The 23,862-nt window shown below is 51.9% G+C and overlaps 2 protein-coding genes across 10 annotated transcripts in view; one reads left to right on the top strand and one right to left on the bottom strand.

Annotated features, from left to right (window-relative positions):
- The window catches only part of Dnai1 (dynein axonemal intermediate chain 1), a 76,970-nt gene extending 55,856 nt beyond the window's left edge, over positions 1 to 21,114 (top strand). For 5 of the 8 annotated variants that reach the window (XM_013153391.3, XM_063226279.1, XM_063226287.1 and 2 more), the window contains 8 exons: positions 7,231 to 7,478; positions 12,482 to 12,571; positions 12,695 to 12,782; positions 13,390 to 13,469; positions 14,628 to 14,776; positions 14,862 to 14,961; positions 17,110 to 17,295; positions 20,792 to 21,114. In XM_013153391.3, coding sequence (XP_013008845.1) covers positions 7,231 to 7,478; positions 12,482 to 12,571; positions 12,695 to 12,782; positions 13,390 to 13,469; positions 14,628 to 14,776; positions 14,862 to 14,961; positions 17,110 to 17,295; positions 20,792 to 20,890 — 1,040 coding nt within the window. In that variant the 3' untranslated portion in view covers positions 20,891 to 21,114. Of the gene's footprint in view, positions 1 to 7,230; positions 7,479 to 12,481; positions 12,572 to 12,694; positions 12,783 to 13,389; positions 13,470 to 14,627; positions 14,777 to 14,861; positions 14,962 to 17,109; positions 17,327 to 20,791 lie in introns of all 8 variants that reach the window. The other 3 variants (XM_063226272.1, XM_013153395.3, XM_013153396.3) reach the window with 3 other exon arrangements.
- A 58-nt stretch (positions 21,115 to 21,172) lies between these two features.
- Positions 21,173 to 23,055, bottom strand: Enho (energy homeostasis associated). Of its 2 annotated transcripts, none has more exons than XM_063226336.1 (2): positions 22,893 to 23,055; positions 21,173 to 21,931 (listed from the first exon to the last, which is right to left on the bottom strand). In XM_063226336.1, exon 2 carries the CDS (start codon positions 21,779 to 21,781, stop codon positions 21,551 to 21,553), a length of 231 nt encoding a protein of 76 aa, XP_063082406.1. In that variant the 5' UTR covers positions 21,782 to 21,931; positions 22,893 to 23,055; the 3' UTR covers positions 21,173 to 21,550. The 2 variants fall into 2 exon arrangements, with proteins under 2 accessions (XP_063082406.1, XP_005004121.1); XM_005004064.4 differs by lacking the exon at positions 22,893 to 23,055 and adding an exon at positions 22,540 to 22,817.
- Positions 23,056 to 23,862: the final 807 nt, after the last annotated feature.

Here is a 23,862-nt window from a genome sequence, read left to right as displayed (position 1 = left end):
TGTCTCTAAGGCCTTGCTCTTATTTCCCACACTGGGCGAACCTGACTCCACATCCAATGAGAATGCTCCGAAGAGCCTCTGCCCCTGGAGCCTGAACCCAGCCAGGCATCCTGGGCTATGAGCCATGCTGAGGTTTGGAATTCTCTAGTGACCAGCCTCCTTTCTCAGTCCAGCATTTGCTGGTCCCCTGCCCCAGGAGTCTGTGAAAATCCTAACACAGGGGCATTTCTGTTCCTGGAATCCAAGGGGACAGTGCTGGGGTGGGAATCTCACCATTGTCACCAGAAGGCCTGAGGATCACTGAACCCATCCCCTGACAACCACAGGTACTGCATCCCAGAAAAAAGGGCCATTATAAGAACCTGTTTTTCCAGTTCCTAAAAGCAGAGTTTTGGTCTTCTTTCCTGAATACCTGTCAGTTCAATTTCTGATGCTACTGTGTGTAACAAATGACCACAAACAGGGCTGAAGCCACACAAATTTATATCTTACAGTTCTAAAGGTAAAAAGCTCCAGATGGATTTCACTGGTCTGAAATCAGGCATCAGTGGGACCGTGTCCCTTCTGGAGGCTCGTGGGGAGCATCTGTTTTCTTCTCTTTTCTAGATTCTAGAGGCGCCCCACATCCCATTGCTCATGGCCTTCTGCCAGCCACCAACAGCGTCACTCTGACATCTGCTTCTTCTGTCACATTTCATTCTCTCTCTCTAGCCTCCCTCTTTCCCTATAAGAGCCCTTGTAATTACACCAGATAATCCAAGGTAATCTCAAGATCCTTAATTTAATCTTATCTGCAAAGTCCCTTTTGCCATGCAGAGTGACATATTTATAGGTTCTGGACATTTGGGGGGCATTATTTTGCTTACCACACACGCCCTCCAAGGGCCTTTGCATGGCTTAATAAGGGGGTCATCAAACAACTGCTGCCTTGGAGCCAGTCCTGGGCTGGCCCCATTAGATTGCCATAGTACAAGAGGAAGCCTGCTGTCCAAGGCTGGCACCGTAACCTTATCTCTGCAGTTAGCATCTACTTCCTCCTCACCAGGGACCTGGCTTTAGCCTCCTGCCCCCGACATCTTCTGCCTATCTTGCTCTCCTTGAATCCTGGGTAGGAGCCCAGGGTTTTCCTGATAGTCAGAATATTCCAGAGTATCCACCCATGATCTAGAGCTGTTACCAGCTGGCCAGAGGTAGGGTGGTGGGCTTGTGGTTCCCACTGACAGTTCCCTGTTCAGGAAGATGTTGCTTGATGTTCTGCAGTGGGCACTGTTCTGCCAGGGACCTAGTGGGCAAAGCTGATGTACTTTGGTCTACGGTGAATTAAGACATATATGTAGGGACTGGGGATGTAGCATGTGTGAGCCCTTGAGTTCAATCCCTGGCACTACAGAAAGAAAAGGACAGTCATGCCGACACACACACAAACTCCCTTGCCCAATATTAGGCATGTTAGATTTTTTGCCACATTAGATTTTATCTAACTGAGGTTGTTTTTTTTTTTAATTTTATTTAAGGAGAAAAAGAAAAAAACACAGAAAAAGGGTACAAGTCATACAGAATTTCAGAAAAAACAAAGTAGGAAATCACTAGTTAATAGATTACACACTGTTATCTTAGAAATACTTATTCAAGTTACAAAATTAAAGCATATAAAGTGGACTTTCAAACAGTGAGACTGCAAACAGTTCTGTTCAATGATCCAACAAAACTCAGTAATATGGTTATCTATCTTATACACTTAAATATGCAGTTATATGCAGTTATATCCTTTACATATTTTGAGTTTTATTACTCCCACAGTTCTTATTGCTTTTTTTTGAAGAGAGTAAAACCAAATGTGACATAACAGAACAGAGTCAGTCAAATCAAAAGGATGGACATAATAGATAATGTAAAAACAAAATACTAGGTGATCAACAATGGTTACCATACCACCTCTTGCTATCTTAAAAAGAATTGCCTATATCATCAGTTATAATAAAATTGAACAAAACAGTAAAGAATAAAATCAAAACATTACAGGACTTTAAAAGAAGACAATAGTCAACCAGAATGGGCGTCATAATGATCTTATTGTCTTCACAGTTGTTGCCTATACTTTTGAACTTGGTACTATCAAGCAAAGCAGAATAGAGGAAAATCAGTCAAAACAAGATGGTGAGGGCAATACAGGGTTTCAAATCAAGTTAATAAGAAATCAAAGTGGGTTACTATAATGTATCCTGCTATTTTTTATTTATTTTTCCCTTAATTAAAAAGATTCCCTCCCTCCAAATCTTATGGATGGTTCAGGGGCAGAGTTAAGGGGGCCTCAGTGATCATCTAGCAGGGCAGGGTTAGCAGGAGGTGACTCTGTCTCCAAAAGGAATGAGACTCCCATGGAGCAAACCAGAATGCGCTGCCTCTGTCCCTTGTGGCAGGCCGAGGGAAAGCCCTGCTCAGAGCTCTGATGGAGTAGGGACTCACATGAGAGGTGACCCTGGAGACTGAATGACATCGGAGACCTCCCAGAGGAGCCCTTGTGGACTAGTAGGCTCCCTAGACGGTGTGGGAAGGTGTAAAAGCAGATTAAAGAGGCAATAAGAGCAGATGCACAAAGTAGTAATCAGGGGTCAGTCCCAGCCATCAATTTCTCTCTCTCTCTCTCTCTCTCTCTCTCTCTCTCTCTCTCTCTCTCTTCCTTTCTCCTCTCTTCCCCTCCTTCCATTCTACCCAGCCACAAATGTTTACTTACTTTCAATAAGTATTTGTGGCCTGGCCAAAATTTACGGCCTCGTAAAGCCTAAGAATTCCTTCATTGGCCCTAGACTTGAGTCTGTATTTCTTTACACAATAAAGGGTGGGATTAGAGACTCCCATCTGGGTCATTGACCCCTCTAGTCCTTCTCTAGAGTTTGTGCCTGAAACCAAAGCACTCCATGGCCCAGAACCAAAACTCTGCAAGCTTTGATTCCAGTGGAGCTCTTAGACTCCATTGGAAACTGAGGTGCCGTAGGTGAGTGAACTCAATGCTAATGTCATACTAGGCTGTCAGTGACCAGGCTAGTGATGTCATACTGAGAATGTGAGATGCCTAAGCTGGTGCCCCTCCTGGTAATGACATACTGGGGGCGCTGGAGGACAGTCAGTGATGTCATGAGTGATGACATCAGGTGAGGATCACTGGTGGTTTGAGTCATGATATCACAGCCTTTTGGAAGATAAGATGACACTTTCATTTGGAGATCGGGTTGTGCCTTCATCACTTTTCTCATTGCTGAAACAAAATAACCCAACTCCCAAAGTTAAAGAAGGAAAAGGTTATTTGGCTCACAGTTTGTAAAGGTTTAAGCTATGAACTCATAGTTGACTGGCTCCAAGGGAGAGTAGCGTGGTGGAGGTGTGTTCCAGAAGAGAAACAGTTCATGGTGGGCAGAAGGCAGAAAAGCAGCAAAGTAGAAAAGCAGCTGCAGGAGCAGCCTGCCTTGCCCCTTTATCCCTTCCAGGCTGCCCGCCCTTTGGGCAGTACTGTCCACAGCCAGGGTGGCCTTCCCATTACTCACACCCAAAGCTGTGCCAAACCAATTGGTGGACTAATTTAGTAATCAACTCCCTTAATCCCAACACTGTGATCTAACCACTTCCAAAAAGCACTGCCCACAGGTACATGAGGCTCTAGGGTCGTTGAGGCATGAGCTGTAACAGCTGGGATGCCATGTTAGGGATGTCCGGGAATGGAATAATGAGGTCGGTCTCAGAGAGGAATCAGAGGTGAGCTCATTGTGCAAAACGCAGCTGAGAAGAAACCCCAACTAAATGATGGTTTGCTATATTTTCCTGGTGTGCTTTGATAGGAACAGCCCTGAGTCAGAATTCAGGAAACATGTAGTCTAGTCATGATAAGACCCTAAGCCTAATCTAACCCTCTTTGGTGGGCTGTAATGATGGTACACATGATAATCCCAGCACTCAGAAGGCTGAGGCAGGAAAATCTCCATGAGTTCAAAGGCCAGGCTGGACTTAGTGAGTTCAAGGCCATCCTGAACTACATAGTGAGACGCTATCTCAAACAGAAAAGAAATAAAAAGTTAAAATTAAAAAAGAAAAGAGGATTCCTTTGCTTGTAAGTAATAAAGTCCATTAAAGCCAGGTTGAAGAAGTACAGCTTAGTGTCAGCATACATGTAGCCTGAGAATTGGTGTGGTTAGTTTCTAACTGTCCCTCTCTCGTAAAATCCATGCTTTGCCCTGCAGGTTGTTCCCTTTTATCATGTTTAACTGCCCTGTCCATACTGTGAAGGGATTGGATTGGCTTTGCCGGTAACCATCACTCCATCAGGTCTGGTGCCCCTTTGCCCTCCTTTCTCCAGTTCCAAATAAAGATTACTCAAGTAGGATAACCTTAGCATGAAAAGGATCTTGACATCATGTGACTGACATATATCATGATCAGTGTTCTGATTCTGTCCTCTGGACCTCGGTTTCTCTATCTGTAAAATCAGGAGTCCCGTTTGATCTGTGAGTGGACAAGAAATGTCCTCAATACAGTTATTAAGCCAGTTGAGGGCTGGCCAGGGATGGATCCCTCCTGTCCTGGCTTCGCTGGTTATGGTCATGATCTTGTGCACGCATGTAACAGCAGGGGCCATTTGGAGGTTGTCTAGAGAAAGTGCGTAATCCCTGTTCTCTCTCAGGTCCCATGCCCTGTACACAGTAGGGGGAACTGGTAGGGTCGTGTTCGCCTGTGTCCTAAGGTCCACCTGAGTCCTCAGCTTGAGCACACATTCGTTCACTGTCTTGTTTACCAGCTCACCAGTTCACCCTCTGCCAGTCTTGACCAGCATGGGGACAGACTGGAATCAGGGTACCAGTCTGACCTCTGGCCTGAATTTAGCCCATTGGTTCCTCATTGAGCTGCATGACCTAGGGAGTGAAATGTCTGGCCTTGGAGGGGGCAGCCCAGCGGAGGCCTGGAGCAGGTGCTTAGAGTTTCCTTGATGAGCAGAAGGAGCTAAAATGACTGTCACACTGTTTGGCTCAAGGCCTTCATGTTTAGGCAGGACAAGTACCACCCTTAGCCAGCTTCAGATCTCTCTTGGAGACTCAACCCTAGGATCCATCTTGGAACCCCAAGTGCCAGCTTCTCCCCATCTACCTGGAGGATAGACCCTCCTGCCTTTGAGATGGAGCCAGGCACGGATGACCCAGCTTAGGCACCAGGGGATCTGGAAGCTTCTAAGCTGCTCCTCTTTGCTAGAAGGCTCACTTTCTCAGAGCAAAGGTATCTTGTGTCTCCTGAACCATGCATCGTGCTCTCAGGATTGACCCTGGAAACTTCCACCCCAGTTACAACCTCCTCATTGCTTATGTGGCTTAGTTACCATCTTGCTGCTGAGTCAAAATTCCAATACCCACAAGCTAAAGGAGGAAAGATTTATTTTAGCTTACAGTTTGTAGAGGTTTCAATTCATAGTCAGATGACTCCAAGGCAGGTGGCACGGCAGGGGAGAAACAGCCCCTGGCATGGCAGGCAGGAAGCAGTAGCCTTCCTTCTTCTCTCCCTTTTTATTCCATTCAGGCTACAAACCTATTGGTTGGTGTCATTCACACCCAGCATGGATGTTCCTTCTACAGTAATATCATCATTCACACCGAGAATCATGCTAAACCAATGAGTAGACTATTCCAGTATCATACACCCATGATCCAATTGCTAGCATTGTCCCCACCTATGAGTGTATGAGGCTTTCAGGGCACCTAGATATAAGCCGTAACAGTGGCCTTCCTTGAAAGTGATCCAGGGAGTCCCAGAGGTGGTGGAGATTAGCCCCAGGAAGGCTTCTCACAGGGAGCTACTCCGGTCAACATGCCAGGTTGTCTCAGATTCCAACTATACCTTTCTAACCTGATTCTTGGTAGTTTCCCATTCCAAGTTAGAGCATAGATTAGTGTTTGCAGAGTAGGTAGGGTCTTTGCCTGGGGCAGGACTACATGGAATGCTACGGTATCTAAACTCATGCCATGCGCCCAGGGACCTGGGTCTGCATTATCCCTGAGCTAAACCCAGAAATTAACCCTTTTGAGTAAGGGACAACCTTAACAATAAGACAGAAAGAACATGTCAGCAAAACCAGTAAGTTGGGGTTTCTTTCCTGTCCCCTTCGCCATTGGGCTACATATCTGAAGACTGGTTACTTTGTCATGAGGTCCCAGGTCCTGCAGTTGCTAAGGACAAAGAAGATAGCCCTGCAAAACAGAAGATGGGAAGGAAAGGATCTGATATTGGCCAAAAGGCTGCTTTGGTTTAGGTTACACTAGCCCTTGCTCCTTTCTTAGTTCTGGCTCCTCTAAGTCTCGAGAAAGATCTGGGTTAGTGGCCAGAGAACTGGTCTCAAGGGCTGGAACTGTGTGCTTTTCAGTGACTGCACATCACTGCTGTATATGGGCACCAAGTATGTGAAAAATAGACAGGGACAGTCTCTTGACATGGGGCAGGTGGGAAGGAGGACCTCTATTGAATGGTCCATTGTTGAAAAGCTCTGTTGAGGCCAAGTGGACTTATGGAAACCTGACAGGCTGACCAGAGACCTCTTAAGAAGCCAGAGTGTGGGCTGCAGCACTCTGAGGCCCAAGGGCTGGGAAGATGCTCATAGGTGGCTAGCGTGAGACTCGCTGTAGAAAGTTGCTTGTTAGTCAAGTGCGGTGGTGCACACCTCAATCCTGGTACTTGGAAGGCTGCGGCAAGAGGATCAAGAGTACAATGCCAGCTTGAGCCACAGAGTGAGTCAAAACTAGTCTGAACTACTTAGCAAGACCCCGTAGAAAAACTGAGAGGATGTGAGTGTTGTTTAGACACCTTAGGGACAGCACCTACCTATGAGCTCCAGCCAGGGGCACTCCAGCCAGGGGCACTGCTCCTTCCAAGCCCACACACATTTTGCACCTAGCAACTCTGAACCTGTCTCTCCCTTTCTGAGATCCAGGGAGAAATATGAAGCAGAATAATGATTTGTCCTCAAATAAGCCTGATCACATTTCCTGGTAGTTGGCTCCTTCCATGAGCCCCCCTGAGAAGGAGCAGAGCAAACCTCATTATTCCATTCCACAGTCGGAGGAGGTGAAGCTCAGAGAGGATCCTGTGTTCCCTGACCGCAGAACAAGGCGGGGTTTGTCCATCTGTGGGTGGGGCAAGGGGACCTCCCTGGCAGAGCAGATGGATCCACCAACCAGAGCTGCCCATTTTCCCTGATAGATGACTTCATGAAGCAGAGCCGGGGAATGCTGCTGCTCTACAGCCTGAAGAACCCCAGCTTCCCTGAGTACATATTCAGCAGTGAAAGTGGCATCATGTGTCTCGACATTCACGTGGACCACCCCTACCTGGTGGCTGTGGGCCACTATGATGGCAACGTGGCCATTTACAATCTCAAGAAGCCCCAGGCCCAGCCTTCCTTCCGCAGCTCGCCCAAGTCTGGGAAGCACACAGACCCTGTCTGGCAGGTCAGCCTCAGCCCAGGGCGGGAGGGAGCAACATGGGCCTAGGAACCACTGGATGGGGAGCCTTGAGGAGGAGAGGGCCACAGGACAGGAGTGGAGGTGATAGGTACCAGATTAGAGGCCAAGGAGCAGGGTTTAAAAAGGGGTGCAGAAGGGCAGGTGGCAATCAGGAGGTAAGAAAGGGGTCTTCAATCCATTTTATTTCAAAGAAAAAAAGAAGACAAAAATTTCAAGAAAAAAATCTAAAATTTTGATGTGTTTGCAAGACAATAACCATGAAAAGGACTGTCATTTTCTAAATTCCTATTAAATTTGCATATGAAAAAGCCATAAAAGAAAAGAGAGGAAAAGAAAAGGACCTCCAGTAAAGCCTGGGTCTGCTGCCTGAAGTTAAGAAGGTTCCATCTGCCTGCTGAGGGAGGAGGCCTCTGCGCCTGGCTCCAATACTCAGAGACTAGGGTGGGGAGCTGCCAGGGTCTGACAGCTACAGCTGAGCTGAAGAGCTCTGATCTCTACCTACAGGCTTCCTCCAGTCCCCACAGGGGCTGGCCTCTGCCATCTGGGCTAGATGTGGGGATGCTTCCAGTGGGTACTTCTACTTGCCTGTGCCAAGTAGGGTTGAAGGCAGTCTGTCCTTGAGCCTCTCTGTAGCACCTTGCTTCTCCAGACAGGCCTTGGCAGGGATAGCGGGGTGGGCTGGGCTTCTTCTATAGTATGAGACCAGCCGGGGACCAATAGCAGCACCCTGGCACTAGACTTCACCTTGACCTGTGTCTCCCATCTTACTCCACTGCGAGCGGGTTTCACTGTTGAGCCTCTCCGAGGGTCTTTTAGCTCAGGCTTTGTAAGCTGTTTCTTACTGTCCTAAAGGCACTGGGGGCAAGGGGAATGCAGGTCTGCGGGGATCAAAGGATGGGTTTCTGCTTCATTTCCCCAGTCTCCGGGCTCACCGGGCAGCACCAAGGCTCTGTCATCTTGTCTTTCTCTGCCTTGCTGGCCTGAAAGTCCCGAGGAAGGCTCTCTCTGCCTCTTCTGGCCTTGGGCGCTCAGACATGGTCACCTGCTCCAGGGTGAGCTCCTGTACATGCCTGAGCAGGGGCGAACTACCCAGGTGCGGAGGACATCATGCCCTCTTAGTGTCCTTTGCCCAGAGTGTGGGGCAGATGCAGACACGAAGCTGCCCTTTCTGAGACTTACCTTCCCTCCTACTCCCCACAAGGCTGGGACCAGGGGTTTTGGCCTCAGGAGTGCTCTCCACCAGAAAGTCAACCTCCCGATTTGTTGCCTCCGGTACCTGAAGGTCCCTGGACATCAGAGGAATGTCTGTGGAGACCTTAAAGCCCAGGGAGAGGAGAACAGGGCTGTCATCCTATCTTGTCCCAGTTTTGCCAGCTCAGACAGCTCAGAGCATGCCAAGCACAGAGCATGCCAAGATGACCTGACCACCATTATCAACTCCAGGAGAGGGAGGGAGACCCAACTATCCCACTCCTACTCCGTGGTGTTCTCCAAGTCAAACAGCCGATGGGTGTAAAGAGGGACACAGAGAAAAATGTTACCCTTTGCATGGACAGGACCCCCAGAAATCTGGAACTCACCTGGACAGGCATGGCCTGCTCTCCCGCTGTCCTGCCAGGAAACAGAACTGTGGCCCTTGCCAAATGGAGCACCATTCTTGGTTAGAGTCATGGGACACAACCATCACTCACTCATCTACTTACATCCTGTCTCTTTTTCTCTCATGCCCTCTCTCTCTTCCTCTGTCACCCCGTCAGTAACTAACTCTTCCCCATGTGCTCTGCTCCTTGCTGAGGATGCCTGAGGGCCTCATGTCTGGGGTAGGAAGATAAATCACAACCTCAGACTGCCAGGGCAGGTGAGAGTGCTGAGTGCTGAAGGAGGGGTACACCCAGGTGGATTTACACTGTCCTGAGTGGAGACTGGAAGACTAGGAGGAGGGCCAGGCAGACCTTCGAGAGGAAGCAGTGCCTGAGCTGAATGGTGAGGAGTAAAAAGGGACACAAGGGACATGTCACTCCTGGGCAGTGACACACAGCTTCAAACTGAGCGGCCTGTTGTGAAACACTGTCACCCAGAGCATGTGTGAGGCAGTTGGAGGGGGCAAGAGGTGAGGAAGAGACAGCACCCAGGATGCCTAGCAATCCAGTCAGGAAACTTGGACTTTGTGGGTCAGTGGTTTTAAGCGAAGTGTCAATTTAGGAGCCACCAGTATGGCAAAAAGATGAGTGTGGAGCTGCTCTGCTAAGACTGGGACCCGGCCTGTCTAGGGTCCTTAGGTGCGTTCCGAGACTCCTAAGATTCCCCCTGGGCACAATTTGGAAATTGCAGCCCAATTTTTAGAGGGGTGGAGGGGAAGAGTAACAGTCAAGATTGTGTCTGGGACCCTCTGGCTGCAGCATGAGAGAGACTGCAGGCTGGACAGGGTGGGGCAGTCAGGTGAAAATGAGGATAGGGAGGAGACCTGTGGGGCAGTAAAATAATAGAAAGAATATTGGCTGAAGGTCAGGCATTGTGGCACACCTGTAATCCCAGCACTTGGGAGGCTGAGGCAGGAGGATCGCTGCAAGTTCAAGACCAGCCTGGGCTACAAAGTGAGTCTGAGGCCAGCCTGAACTGCACAGTGAGACCCTGTCTCAAAAAGACCAAAGAAGAAGAAGAAGAAGGAGAAGGAGAAGGAGGGGGAGTAGAAGGGGGAGGAGGAGGAGGACATTGACTGAATACAAACCTACCAGGTGCCCAGGAGGGCATGCACAGAAGTGAAAAAAAAGGCAGAAGAACTGGTGCCACCAGATGTTGATGTAAGAAGCCTGAGGGACACCAAGAAGTTTTCTGGGTAGTTGACTAGAAGAACTTGAAGGAGAGAGAGAGCCAGGCTGGTTAAAGAGCTGTCAGGTCTTTCATAAAAGGTCTGTGCCCAAGGTATTTAGGGGAGACCGGGGAGGTGGTTTTGGACCTCATATACCACATTGGAGCAGAAGGGTCTGTCCCAATGGTGATGGGAGCTATGAAAATTTTTAGAGCTGGGATGAAATTGTCACATCTTAAGGAGCCTAGGTTCCTGTCTCATAGGACAAGCTGCTTCTCCAGGGAGCCGCCTTGGGTCGCTCAGCCCTGCTTAGGCCCTCCTGTGAAGCCTCAGCCAGCAATGGCGAATTGTGCCATGCAGTTCTGGGGAAGGGAGTGGGAAGGGTGTATGAGCAAAAGCCAGGGACAGGTGAACAGGAGGCAGGAGAAGAGGAGGGATCAGCTGAACAGGCTCCACGGTACCACCTGCTCCGTGGTTATCATTCTTGCCTTAACTCTACTTACTACCCTCCTTTTGCTTTATTCCTGCCTATCACCTGCCTTCCAGGAGCAGTGTGTGACTCGTGCACACACACACACACACACACACACACACACACAGAGTGTCACTTGCATACACACCACCCCCACCAGGCATCAGGCTGCTGCTGGGCAGGCGGTGTGAAATAGTTCCCTCCAGTGCTGGCCGCCTCTGCTCATTAAACACTTCCTTTTGCAGCTCCCTAGTGCCTCTTGCAGTCTGGCCTTTGACACCCTTGTTCCCGCCCTGCTTTAAAGGGACTACCTTTACCCAAAAGGGAAAGTGGGCTCAGTGTCACAGTGGACTCTGCCTTGTGCAAGACAGACTCCGCAGCTTCTGTCCCTCCAGCAAAAGCGCAAAAGAGACCACGGACCAGACAGGCTTGGGCAGAACGCAGCCCTCCTTCGGCTCTAATGCACCAGGCCTGGGAGGTGTCTGGGAAGAGACAGGCCTTTTTCCCCAGTCCCCAGCAGCAATGGTGACAGATGTGGTTACAGGCAACAACGATAGTTCTTGGCCTTCCTCACTGGGCCCTTGCTTGTGACAGGGAGGGGACTGGACCATGGTCCCAGCATGGGCGGTCTGGAGGGGTCGGAGGACAGAAAGCTCTGGGCACCCAGCCCCACCCCCGCTCTCTGGGGCTTGGCTTGGCAAGGCCTCCACATCTGGCAACAGAAACTTGAGCCTCAAGCGTGTCATCTTCATAAGACAACAGCTCTGTCTCCAAAATACTTTCCCTATGTTTGCCTCAGCCCTGAGAAGATGGGTGGGGAGGATAATTAACCCTGATTTGCAGGTGGAGAAATGCAGCTCCAATCTGGAATTTGGGAGCCAGATTCTGGGAGCAGGAGTGAAGAGAACAAAGGAGTCACTTCCCAGAAGGCTAAGCCTGGAAGAGGAGGGGCGGAGGGGAGGGCATGCCTCTCCCCTTCCCCACCCAACCTCAGGCAGCAGGGAAAGGCCTCTGCCGAAGCTTGGCGCTGAGTTTCTAGGATGTGGGTAAGAATGAGGACACCAGCTAGTGTTTATTGGACACTGAGTGTGTGCAGTGCTCTGACCTAGGGCTTCACTCTCACTGCCCATCACAATAAGCCAAGGCCACCAGGACTTTCATGGAATAAGGAGGAAGCTGGCTGCTGGGCTTCGTCCTTTCCAGGCCGTGTCTCTGTAAGAAGGCTGAATCCGGAACCATTGCCTACTTCCCACAGCTGGGCTTCAAGAACCAACACAGAGAAGAACTGGCTCTCCTACCAGGCTGTTAGATAAGGGAAAAGCCCTGCTGGTGCTGTGGCTTGGTCAGGTTGGCCAAGGAAACAGGGATGAGAAACAGATAGCGATAGCTACGGGAAGGTGTCGGCCATGGCATTCTGAGAAATGGTCTCTCAGAACTTGCCTCTCTCTCTTTTTTGTCATTTTGAGACAGGCTGTCACTATGCAGATTGTTCAGGCTGGCCTTGAACTCACTTTGTAGCCCAGGCTGATCTCGAACCTGCAACAATCCTCCTGCCTCAGCCTCCCAAATGCTGGGATTACAGGCGTGTGCTACCATGCCCAGCTAGAATTTGCTTGAGCCTTAGATGGGTGCTTGGGGGAGCCTGGTTTCATATCCCTAACTCCACACCCCAGGGGAGTCGCAGTGCTCATGATTAAGATGTTGCAGGTCAAGTGGCAGAAGGATGACATGGACCACAACCTTAACTTTTTCTCCGTGTCATCTGATGGAAGGATCGTGTCTTGGACACTTGTGAAGGTACCTGATTCCCATAGAGGGTTGCACAGGAATGGATGGGGGAGGGGGAGCTGGATGGCAAAAGTACCCCCCCAGGTCTGCTGATCAAGCCTAAACCAACACCTTCCCCATCCTGTGACTCAGAGCGAGCTGGTTCACACAGATGTCATCAAGCTTAAGGTGGAGGGCAGCACCACAGACGTCCCCGAGGGGCTGCAGTTGCACACAGTGGGTAGGCGCCCACCTCACTCACCCCCGGCCTGCTAGGTCATTCAGGTCCCCTGAAGGGTACTTTACCAGTCCTTCCCACCTGCTTGTGTTGAACCTGGCCCCAGGCGTGGGAAGCCCGACCTGTGGGCTTGGCCACTGCAGAGCTCTCCATCCCACAGGTCCCCTCTTTGTTTGCAGACCCCTTGTTTATGCAGATCAGGTGCTGTTATGCAGATCCAGCGCTGTTTATGCAGATGAAGGCCCTGTTTACCCAGATCCTCTCCCTGTTTACTCAAATCCCATCCTGTTTATGCAGACTATATCCCTGTTTGCACAGACCACGTCCCTGCTCGCCGACCCTGTCCCTGTTTACCTTGACCCCGACCCTGTTTAACTCAATCCCCGCCTTGTTTACCCAGGCCCCCATTCCAGCTACAGAACCCCTGGCTGTTTGCAGAGCCCTAACAGCTTGGGACAAGCAGGCTAGAGAGCTGCTTTCTGTTAGCCTAGCCCTCATGGGGCCCCAGGTCAATCTGCCCTGCCCCGAGCTGAGTCCCTGCTGCCAAGGATGGGTGGTGCTGGAGGCTCCCTCACAGAACCGGGCTGAGGCTGCTGCTTCTTCTTTCAAGGCTGTGGCACTGCCTTTGACTTCCACAAAGAGATCGACTACATGTTCCTAGTGGGCACAGAGGAGGGGAAAATCTACAAGGTGAGGCAGCTCTTCCTGTGTAGTGCCTCATGGGACCCCTTGGACCTGAGCACCTGGGAGCTTCAAGTACTTAGCAGTCCTGCCCTGACAGAGCCTTACGCTCCTTAGTTGGACAAGGCTTCTGGGTGAAGAGAATGCAGTTCTTACTCTGCTTGGGTGGCAAGAGGGGATATGCGAAGGAAAGACAGGGAATGGAGAATTTCGAGGGTGCCTTTTAGCCCAGCCCAACCTCTCCCCTCTGGGTTCTCCCTCCTTTCTAGGGGTGGCGGCCTAGGTGGGAGTAGGGGATGAGGAGTAGGAACATTCCGGGCAGACTTCCTGGAGGAACGCTGACCCAGTGGGCTTTGAGGGCCAGATAACAGGCAGATTGATCTCCGAATGCCGGGTTCCTCCCTGCCGGCAGGACACAGCCTCGCAGCCGGTCTCTGCACGGTGTCAGTGTTAGTAGGTGAACATCCTCTGAACCTCCATCTGTCCAGAAATAGCTCTGCTGCAAGCTTTTCTTAGGCTCAGAGACTCAGAATGTTAATTACAGGCAGCCTCCCGGGAGCCCCTGAGGCCTAGCCAGAGCTGGTCTGAATGCAAAAGAGTCCCCACCCCCTCTCCACCCCTCCTGCTGGCAGCTTGGGAAAGTCAGTCACGGGCTCCCAGTGGGAGGCAGACAGGCTGGCAAGTCAGGACAATAAACTGCAGGAGAAATCTGGGGATCAGAGTGGGCTCCTGGCTCAGCACCTGCTCTTATCTGTTCAAGGTAGAGCATTTCTCACTGCTGTAAAGGTGCTGTCTGGGCTGTGGTAGACCTAGTGCTCCCTGTGCCCTCAGGCCCTTTACCTGGAGAAATGGCTGTCCCCTCCCACAGGGCCTGAGACACGCTATGTTCTGGGTGGGGAGGACAGGACTTTTCTGACTCACTTAGGAGCTCCTCAGGTCCCCTGGGCAGACTGCAGCATTGCCCTGCTGCTACAGCACGGCTTCCCCACACAGCCCAAATCCTAAGCGCCTCCTTTCTCTTCGAGTGTGAGGAGGGAGGGAAAAACAGCCTGAGGCTCTGCTCCAGTTTAGCTGTGACAGTGTCATGGGATATGGACCTCCAGGGCTCCAAGGAAGTAGCAGCCGCTGACCTGCCTCTCACTTTATCCTCTGATCTCTCGACCCCAGTGCTCGAAATCTTACTCCAGCCAATTCCTCGACACCTATGATGCCCACAACATGGCGGTGGATGCTGTGACCTGGAACCCCTACCACACCAAGGTCTTCATGTCCTGCAGTTCCGACTGGACAGTGAAGATCTGGGACCACACCATCAAGTGAGGCTCTGCCTTGGCCCGGCCCTCCCCTCGGCCCTGGCCCTGTGAGCCTTGGGTCACGGGCTTCCCTCTTCTTCCAATGCAGAACCCCCATGTTCATCTATGACCTGAACTCAGCTGTGGGTGATGTGGCCTGGGCTCCATACTCCTCCACAGTGTTTGCGGCAGTCACCACAGATGGGAAGGTGAGCGGCCCGTTCCTGACCCACAGATATTCTGCTGAGGGCAGGATGAGGTGTCTCAGGGTCTCCCTCCCCAAGAGCCAGGCCATTCAGGATCCAGCCAAGAGGGAGCCATTCATCACAAGAGGCCTCAAGGAGAGAAGGGGGCTGTCCAGCTGAGAGAAGGGTGCTCTGAAGGAAGGCAGGCCATCTTCTCTGAGGGCCCTGGGGAGGAGCCAGCGATGGCAGGGAGCCTCGGCTGCAGGGGACGTGCACCAGAACCATCTGTCTGAGGGTTTGTCTGTGAGGTGCTGAGTGAGGTCCCCATCTCTGAGAGTTTGCAGGCTAATTCTGAGAAGAGGCTTTAGAGGGGTGAGGTGAGAGGCATCTGTTCAACACTGAGGGTCAGTGAAAGCAGAGACATTTTCCAAGCAAGTTTTTAGATGCAAATCTGTTTTCCTTATGAATTTAATATAGACTGAAACCCACCTGCTGCCACAAAGGAAGCACATTGTGATTAAGAAATCACTCTGAAGTTGGCCAGTCATCAATTCCCTGAGCAGATGCTTACCAAGAGCCGACTATGGAGCCAGCTCCATAGCCTGAGATACTGCACTTAGGAAGTTTACCTGACAGTGAAGGGAGAAAAAGGCAAAAAGCAACAGCATCAAAGTTCTCATGCTGCTAAAAGCCAGCAAATGAACAGAAGGTGACGTGTGAACGCAAGTGTTTTTCACAGGGTCATGGGTTTCAGCCTCCTACCGGTGCAGAACCCCCATGTTCAGCTAGGACCTGGACTCAGCTGTGGTGATGTGGCCTGGGCACCATGCTCCTCCGCAGGGTCTGCCGTAGTTATTCACCCTAGGCAAGAATGAAGCATCCCAGCGTCCATCAGCTGATGGACATAGAAAATACACTATACATGCAAAAGTACTGTTATTCGGCAGTGACAAGGAAGAGCATTCTGATAGACACTGCAACAGAGGACCCTTGAAAATCATGCTAAGCCAAATGAGCTGGACACAAAAGTGCAAATAGTGTATGATTCCATTTATACAGGATGTTCAAAATGCCCAGTCCATAGTACAGTATTCTAAAATAGGCAAATCTCCAGGCTTGGAAAGTAGGTTTGTAGTTGCCTAGGGGTAGAAGGGGTGGGAGGAAATGGGGTGTGACTGCTAATGGATCCAAAGATCGTTTGGGAGTGATAAAAACATTCTCAAATTGGGAATGGTGATGGTTGCATACTGTGAATATACTAAAAACCAATACTTGTATTCTTTAAGTAGACAAATTTTATAGTGTGTGAATGAAATCTCAATGAAGTTGGTAAAAAAAGAGAAGAAAAGGATGGGTAGTTTCTCAGAGTGGTCAGGAAAGGTTTCTCTGAAGAGGTGACATCCGAGCTGAGAGTGGGGTGACGGGGAGCCAGCTTAGGAAGCTGGGGTGGCTGGTGGAGCCACCCACACTGAGGAAGTCTCTAGCTCAAACACCTGGAGGTGGGCATGAGCTGGAGGAGGGGGTCCAGGCATAAGAAGGCAGGTGTGGCTGGGGAGCAGGGAGCACAGGGGCGATGTGGGGATCATAGTGAGGGGAACCAGGTTTCATCCATGTTGCTAAGGAGACGCTGGGAAGATTTTCAGTTTTTGAAGGGAAGTCTGGCTGCTCCATGAATGATGGAACCCAAGGGTGGGAGCAGCAGCCTAGGTAGGGGGCTGCCACCATAGTCCAGGTGAGAGTTGGGAGTGGCTTGAATTTACAGTGTGACAAAGATAACGTTAGACACTTACTGAGCACTTGTGTGTCAAGCGCTGTCTAAACACTTAACATCTATGAACTGGGTAAAGCCTGGCTCTGCTGCCTACTAAAAGTTAACACACTTCTAAGTCTTATTTATAAGATAGGATAATACTAACAGAGCCGCCTGATAAAACAGTTGTAAGAAATGTAACTAGATGGTGCCAACGTGGTACACGGTAAATATCATAAGCGTAACGCTCCTCCTAAACTTTTATTCTCACCCCCAACTGAAGCAAAACAAAACAAAACAACTCCTCTCCCACTGCCTCCAGCTCTATATGCTGTTAGCCTTCTGTAGAAAGTCCAGGGCTGGTTCTCACAGGGGGTGGCCAGGGCCTCATCACCCCTGAGTATGCTGAGTCTGGTCCACAGGTCCACGTGTTTGACTTGGCCATCAACAAGTATGAGGCCATCTGCAACCAGCCTGTGGTGGCCAGGAAGAAAACTAAGATCACCCACGTGGAGTTCAACCCCATCTACCCCATCATCATCGTGGGCGATGACCGCGGGCATATCACCTGCCTCAAGCTCTCGCCCAACTTGCGCAAGATGCCAAAGGTATGAGTGCTGGCAGTGGCCCATTGCCAAGGTAAGAGTGGACAAGCTGAAGGGGAGGACACAGGGTGAACCAGGCTTCAGACTCGGAAGGCTCAGGGAAGTGATGGTGTCTTTGCATGAATGAGGACACAGGGGAAGGTGGTCTGTGAGAACAAAGAGGAGCTGACAGGCTATATCTGAGTCACTGTGGGCCAGGGAGGTGATAACCAGTGAGCATGTGTGTCTGAAGCCAGAGAGGCACGAGTGAGGGTGTCAGTGGCTCACTGGGAGCAGAGGATGCCAGCCTGGCAGGGGATTTGAGACCTAGCCAATGCTTCACTATTGGGCTTCCTCAGCACTTCAGTCCAAGTGGTCCTCGAGCTAGGAACTGTACTCAGGGAAGGAGGAAATGAGCTGAGGAGACTACCTAGGTCAGCAGCTACACAGTTCTCTTCCTGAGCTCTGGTTTCTGCTGTAGAGTCTCTACTGGTCAGAGAACCTGGCTTAGAGCCCAAGGGCCCGAAATATAGGCTACAGTCTGAACACCATGACCTCAGCCTAGACCGGAGTGCATATTCAGACTTAAGAACCCAGACCTCAAAGCCCAGATCTTAGACTCCAAAGCCCCAGGATGAAACTTAAAAATTCAAAGCCCAAGAATCTGGAGACCAGTCCTGCCCATTTGTGTGTGAAGAATGAAAAATGCTTCTTTGCTGTCTGACAGCAATCACAGGAAGGTTCTGGGCCAGACTGTCCTAATAACCATACCTCCTGGCAATTTATGGCATTAATGCAATGTGAGGCAGGGGCAGAAGTCTGTCTCTTCTAGCTACTGCTTTCTCTCTACAATGCCCTCACCTAGGGAAGGGCCATTTGTAGCATCCCTCTGGTGCTGGCTTGGAAGGAAGGGCTGGAAGAACGGCTGGACCTGTAATTGTAGCCAGCTAGGGGAGGGGGGTGGACTTGGCTATAAATATTCTGAAGGCTGCTAAGTGCCTGCAGCTGTGGCCCAGAGGCTGTGGTGGGCTTGGGTGGGGGGGGGATCAGGCGGGGTCTGAATCTCTTTGCTACGCCCAGCTAGTTGGCCTCAGGAGGAGGAACAAGGCAGCACAATTTGTGGAACAGATAAAATCTGTTCTTAATTTAATGAGGCTTAAATTGGCAGAGCTGGACAGCTGGGGGGGGGTGGTGGTCACTCTTGGGGGAAGAGCACAGCCCTGACATCATGAGAATAGTAGATATGGGCAGGAGCCCTACCCACTCTGATTTAGGGAAGCGGAGGCAAGAGGTTCCCAATTCCAACTCCTCAAAGAGTAAGGGTCAGGGAATGATGGGCTGGGAATGCTATACTATATTCCTGGGGTCTCTATCTTTGAGGATCTGGGCAGGGGACAGCTGGGGGTTGGTACTTGGATATATTAAAGGTTTCTGTAAAATTTACATCTCACTATCAGCAGCCAAGTGATTCATACAAAAGGAGGTCCTCTGGGCTTTCCTACTGCCCTTCCCTAGAGGGATTATCACAGAGCCTGGGCATCCTTGCTCGGGAAGCTTCCTGTGATTGCTGTCAGGCATCAAAGACTTTTCACTAACTACTGTTCAGATGGGAAACTGAAGCTCAAAAAGGCAAAGAACAGCTGGGTGTGGTAGCATACACCTGTAATCCCAGCACCTGTAATCCCTCCTGAGGCGGGAGGGTTTCCATCAGTTTGAGGCCACCCTGGGCTACAAAGTGAGTTCAAGGCCAATCCAAACTACACAGTAATACCCTATCTCAAGAAAAGACAAAAACAAAAACTAAAGTCATATAGGGAGTTAATGACAACTGGAACTAAACACCACATCCAAGCCAGGAATGATGCACATGCCTGTAATCCTAGCTCCTTGGGAGACAGGCAGGAGAATTCCAAGTTTGAGCCCAACCTGGGCAACTCAGTGACATAGCAAAAACCCATCTCAAAATAAAAAATAACAGGGCTGGGGATACAACAAAGGCCTTGGGTTCAAGTCCTAGTGTGAAAAACAGACCTTCCCCCAGTAAAAGGGGTCCCTAAATCCCAGGGGATGAGGGTGAGGCCACCTCATCCCTAGCCAATGGGAAGAGAGAAAAGGATCTCTTTGTCTGCTGCCTCTGGAGTGTAGAGCTGAGCCAGGTAATGACTATGGCCCTGGGGAAGACAGATCTGGGAGTAGATAGGAGTTGAAAGTGGTGTCAACACCCAGGAAGGAGTCAGGAAAGGGCCTCCTGGAACTGAGGGTGACCTGGCTATGATCGCTGTCACCCAGATTGCCAGGGTTGATATTGGTTGATGCAGCTGGCCAGGTGGGTGTCCCCTTCCTCCCTCAACATACCATGTGTGCCCTTCCCACTTGTGTCCCTAACGTGCTTGGGTGAAGAGGACAAGTATCCCTGATTGAGGGCTGTTCTGGGTCAAGGGCATCCAAGCATCTGCTTTTCCTGGCTAGAAGCTCCAAACAAACTCTCAAGGAAGGGGCCTCCCGTCCCCACACTCTCCCACTTACAGCTCAGGCCAGACCCAAGCAGGCAGGCCAGGCTGGGGCAGGTACCAGTAAGCAGTGGGCACAGGTGGCTTAGCGGGTAGAGGCCCATGAGCTGCCCGGGCAGAGCCCACAGCCTCCTGTCTGGGAAGCGGGAAAGATGCAGCTGGTGTGGTCCACCAAGCAGTTCCTCAAGGTGAGCTGCCAGCATCTGGACTCCTTTTCCTCAGGGCCCAACTTACCAGCAGAAGCATTACACTGCTGTCAGTAGGCTGAAGGTCATAAATCCAGGATCTTCTCCTGCGAGGGTCAGTCCCAGCCAATGACAGCTAGAGTCACCCGGGATACTCTATCTTCTTTCATGGGTCTCCTGAGACCTCCACCCTGAGTATGTTTGACACAGTAGGTCTAGGCACCAAACCACATCCTACCTTGACCCTGACCTAAAAGTATTCAGTAAGAGAACAAGATAAGGGCCTCTACGGCCTTGTCCACATCTCTCTGCATCTTCAAAACACAAACTAGGGCTGGGGATTTAGCTCAGTGGTGCAAGTGCCTGCTTGGCAAGCGCAAGGTTGTGAGTTCAATGACCTGTACAAAAAATAAATAAATAAAACAAAACACCCACCAACTAGCTCCTTGACAGGAGTCTGCCCTTCCTATGGGAAGGTATTCCCAACAGCCAGACCTGGCCTTCCCCAGAGCTACTGGTACAGCCTGAGAGGCTCATTCCTCTGAGGGTCTAAGGATGGGTGCATTTTCCCACTCCTGCAAGACACTGTCCAACTGAAGTTTATGACCAGAGCCGGATGCCTTCTTATAGGATCTCAGTAGGCCCCAGGTCACCTGAGTTGGAAAAGGAACACATGGAAGGAGGAGCAGCAGGGACATAAAACTTCTTGGGCAAGGGAGAAGGGCAGAGCCAGGGCAGACTGGGTATAGTAGTTGGGGCTGACACCCAGTGAAAGCTACCAATCCTCACTATTCTTCCTCCACTGGATATGTGTCCTCTCTCCAGGAAAAGAAAGGGCAGGAAGTACAGAAGGGTCCAGCTGTGGAGATTGCAAAACTGGACAAACTGCTGAATCTCGTGAGGGAAGTGAAAATCAAAACCTGAGGGCCCGGCCTTGGTCCCTGCTCCACTGAACCCAGGACTTGCAGTCCCTGGGCTGAGAACCATTATGCCCATGCACTCAGCATATGAACCAAGCCCCGGTCAGGTCCCAGCATGTGGTGTTCTCATCCTGTTCCTTAAGGTCCCAGCATCTTCCAGGGTTAGTGTTTGGTAATCACCAAACCCTTGTGTTATTTTATACAAATAAACCTTTGTCTGGAAGTTCATTCTGCACCTTTAATTTTGGTACCACAGGGTCTTCAGCAAAGGAAGAAAATCTCAGGGTAGAGCCATAGTTCCATTTATTATTCAGCAAACAGTGAGAGGACCTGGGGAGGGGCCCAGCCTAGACACCCTCCCATTATTGCCATAGGTTCTGGTTTGCTTCTCTGACCTAGAAGACGCAGAGGCGCTAGGCCTAGGGAAAGGGTAAACCCAGCCCTTGGCCCTTGGGATGGAGCAGAGTCCAGATGGCCCTGGCCCTAGCACCAACTCCTAAACTCCCACCCCAAGCCTATCTCTCCAGAGCCTCTCTTGGAGCCAGGCTGGCTAGAGTCTGGGCTGTTGGGTCCAGATCCAAGTAGTTCTGGACCCCAGGCTGACCCAACTTGGAGATCCTGATTCCAGGCTTAGGTCCCAGGCTCCAGGGTAGACCAAGGGCCTTCAGGGCTGCAGCAGGTAGCTGCCTTCATGGCTAGGCTTCTGGGGTGGTGGCGCCTTCTCAGGACAAGGACCAGGGCTGGAGTTGGGACTGGATTCAGAGAGAGAATCAACGTCAGCAGAGCGAGAGTGGCAGGCCCAGCAGAGAATGACCCAAAGAAGCAGCAGCAAGAAGCCTACAAGGCCGTTACAGACGATGGCGATGAGGGCCCCTTGGGAGATGGCTGCCCCCATGACAGGCAGCACCCTCAGATCAGCACAGAGAGCAGAGCTGCCTCAGTGGCAAGGCCCATGCCGAATCAGACTCCGTATGGTCAGCTTTTCAAGGAGGCTGTCCTGTCTTGCACAGAGTGATTCCCAGGTGCCCACCTGCAGTCTTTGAGCCTGGGGAATACAAAGCAAAGGAGGGGTTGTGGTGAGGATGAAGGAAGCGGGGAGGCCAGGGGTGGGCTCCTATCACATCTCTGGCTACCCTGGCAGTGGACCTCAGGTCCCAGCAGGCTCACATATCCAACACTGCCAACATCCCCATCCTCAGGCCTACTACCCCTGAGCACCTGGATTCAGGTGTAGCCAGAGTGGGGAAGCTATAGACAGGCTCTTAACTCATTCTCCTTAGAACTGGTGGGCACAGCTTGGCTCTGCCCAACAAGCTTTGGGCCTCAAAAGCACCCCATTGATGGTGGGACTGTGGGAGCTCAAGCCCCGGAAGGAAGGGGCTTTTGGTCAGCTTTAGTGTGCCCAGGGCACCACCTCTCTCGAGACTGCAGCCAGCCAGCCAGCCTAGGAGACCTGCAGTGGTGCCAACTCACACAGAGGGAACTTGTGGAGGCCCTGGCAAGCATGTGTGCGTTCTGTGTATCCAAGGCTGTGTACCTAGGTGTGCCTCCCTGTGGAACTGTCTCTAGGTTAGGTGTGTGTCTGGCTGCCTGGCTGTCCCATTCTGTTTCTGTTCCCTTGCTGGATGTGTGCCTCTGTCTCTGCATACCCACCTCTGTCACCGTGCGTGGCTGCCTGTCTCTCTGGGTATCTCTTCGCATTTGTCTCTGTGCGTCCCCATCGCTAAGTGTCCGAGTGTCTTATGTGTCTCGTTCTTCTCCCAGTCTCCGCATGTCTCTGTGTCCCTCCCTTCCCGGCTATGTGTCCCTCTGTCTTCGTGGACGTGTCTCTCTCCCCTTCTCCGTAGGGGCTGATTCGGTGGTTCTGTGCGTCTCCCGCTCTCTCTCTGCCTTTGTGTCTGTCTCTCCTCCGGCGCGTGTCTGTCTCCGTGTGGGTCCGCGTCTCTTCGTCTCGTCTCGGGTCTCCGGGTCTCGCCCTCACTGCCTGTGCGAGGAGGCCCCCTTACCTGAGTTCGGCACGGTGCGCGCCCGCGGGAGGGTCCGGGGCAGCAGAATGCTCGGCGCCGACTGAGGTTCGGAAGCCCGCGGGCGGGGGGCGAAGAGCGGCGGGAGGCGGGAGGCAGGCAGGGGAGACGTCCACTCCCCCGGGCCTCCCCCTCAGCCGCTCCCGCCGCGGCGCGACCCGGGCGGCCTCTGCCGCGGGCGGTCTGCGGCGAGCCGGCACCTCCTCCCCCTGGGGCGGCGCCTCCTCCGCTGCCGCGGCGCTCGCTCGCTCGAGAGGCGGCGGCGGGAACGGCGTGGGGTTCGGCGGCGTTCGGCGGAGCTCGGTTACGGCCGGCGACCATCGGCTGAGCTCGATCGAGCTCGGCCAGCCTCAAAAACAGCGAAGAGCCCCGCCTCCCGGGTGGCCGGCGGCTTGCTGCCTGTGGGGGGCGGAGCCACCTCCGCGGCTGCCCCAGTTCAATTGGCTGGGCGCGCCACATTGCCATGCCATTGGTCGTACTCTGGGGTGGGACAGAGCCGCCCCGGGCTGGGGGGCGGGGCCGGGGGCGGGGCGGGAGCTGAGGGTCTACTTTGTCTGGATTTGTCCCGCGAGGTGGTGCGGGGTGGAGGGTGAGGGTGAGGGTGGGGGTGGGGGTGGGGGTGGGGCGAGGCCACCTTCTTGCGGGGGTTTCTACACCTTCCACACCTAGAATTGCTATACACTTAACATACGAGAAAGGCCAAGTGCTTTGCAAAACCGCGTCTGAGGAGACCACTCCTACCTGGGTGAGGTCTCATGCAGTCACCAGTAAGAAGGCCCCCCCACCCCCGGGACACCAAACCTCCCCGTCTAGGAATCCCCCTGTCGTCCTGCACACCCACGCCCACCTGCATCCGCACTTCAGAGTTTGTCATTAACGTCGCACGTCCTGGCCCCAGGAAGTGGCATGAAGATCTCAGCTGCATGTAACAGTTCCCGCCCAGTTGTGCTGA

The sequence above is a fragment of the Cavia porcellus genome, unplaced genomic scaffold, assembly GCF_034190915.1.
Source record: "Cavia porcellus strain 051 isolate PalLab524CR breed Dunkin Hartley unplaced genomic scaffold, mCavPor4.1 scaffold_1, whole genome shotgun sequence".
Taxonomy (NCBI): Eukaryota; Metazoa; Chordata; class Mammalia; order Rodentia; family Caviidae; genus Cavia; species Cavia porcellus.
The sequence above is the reverse complement of the archived record's forward strand: the minus strand, read 5'-3'. Positions and strand labels throughout refer to the sequence as shown.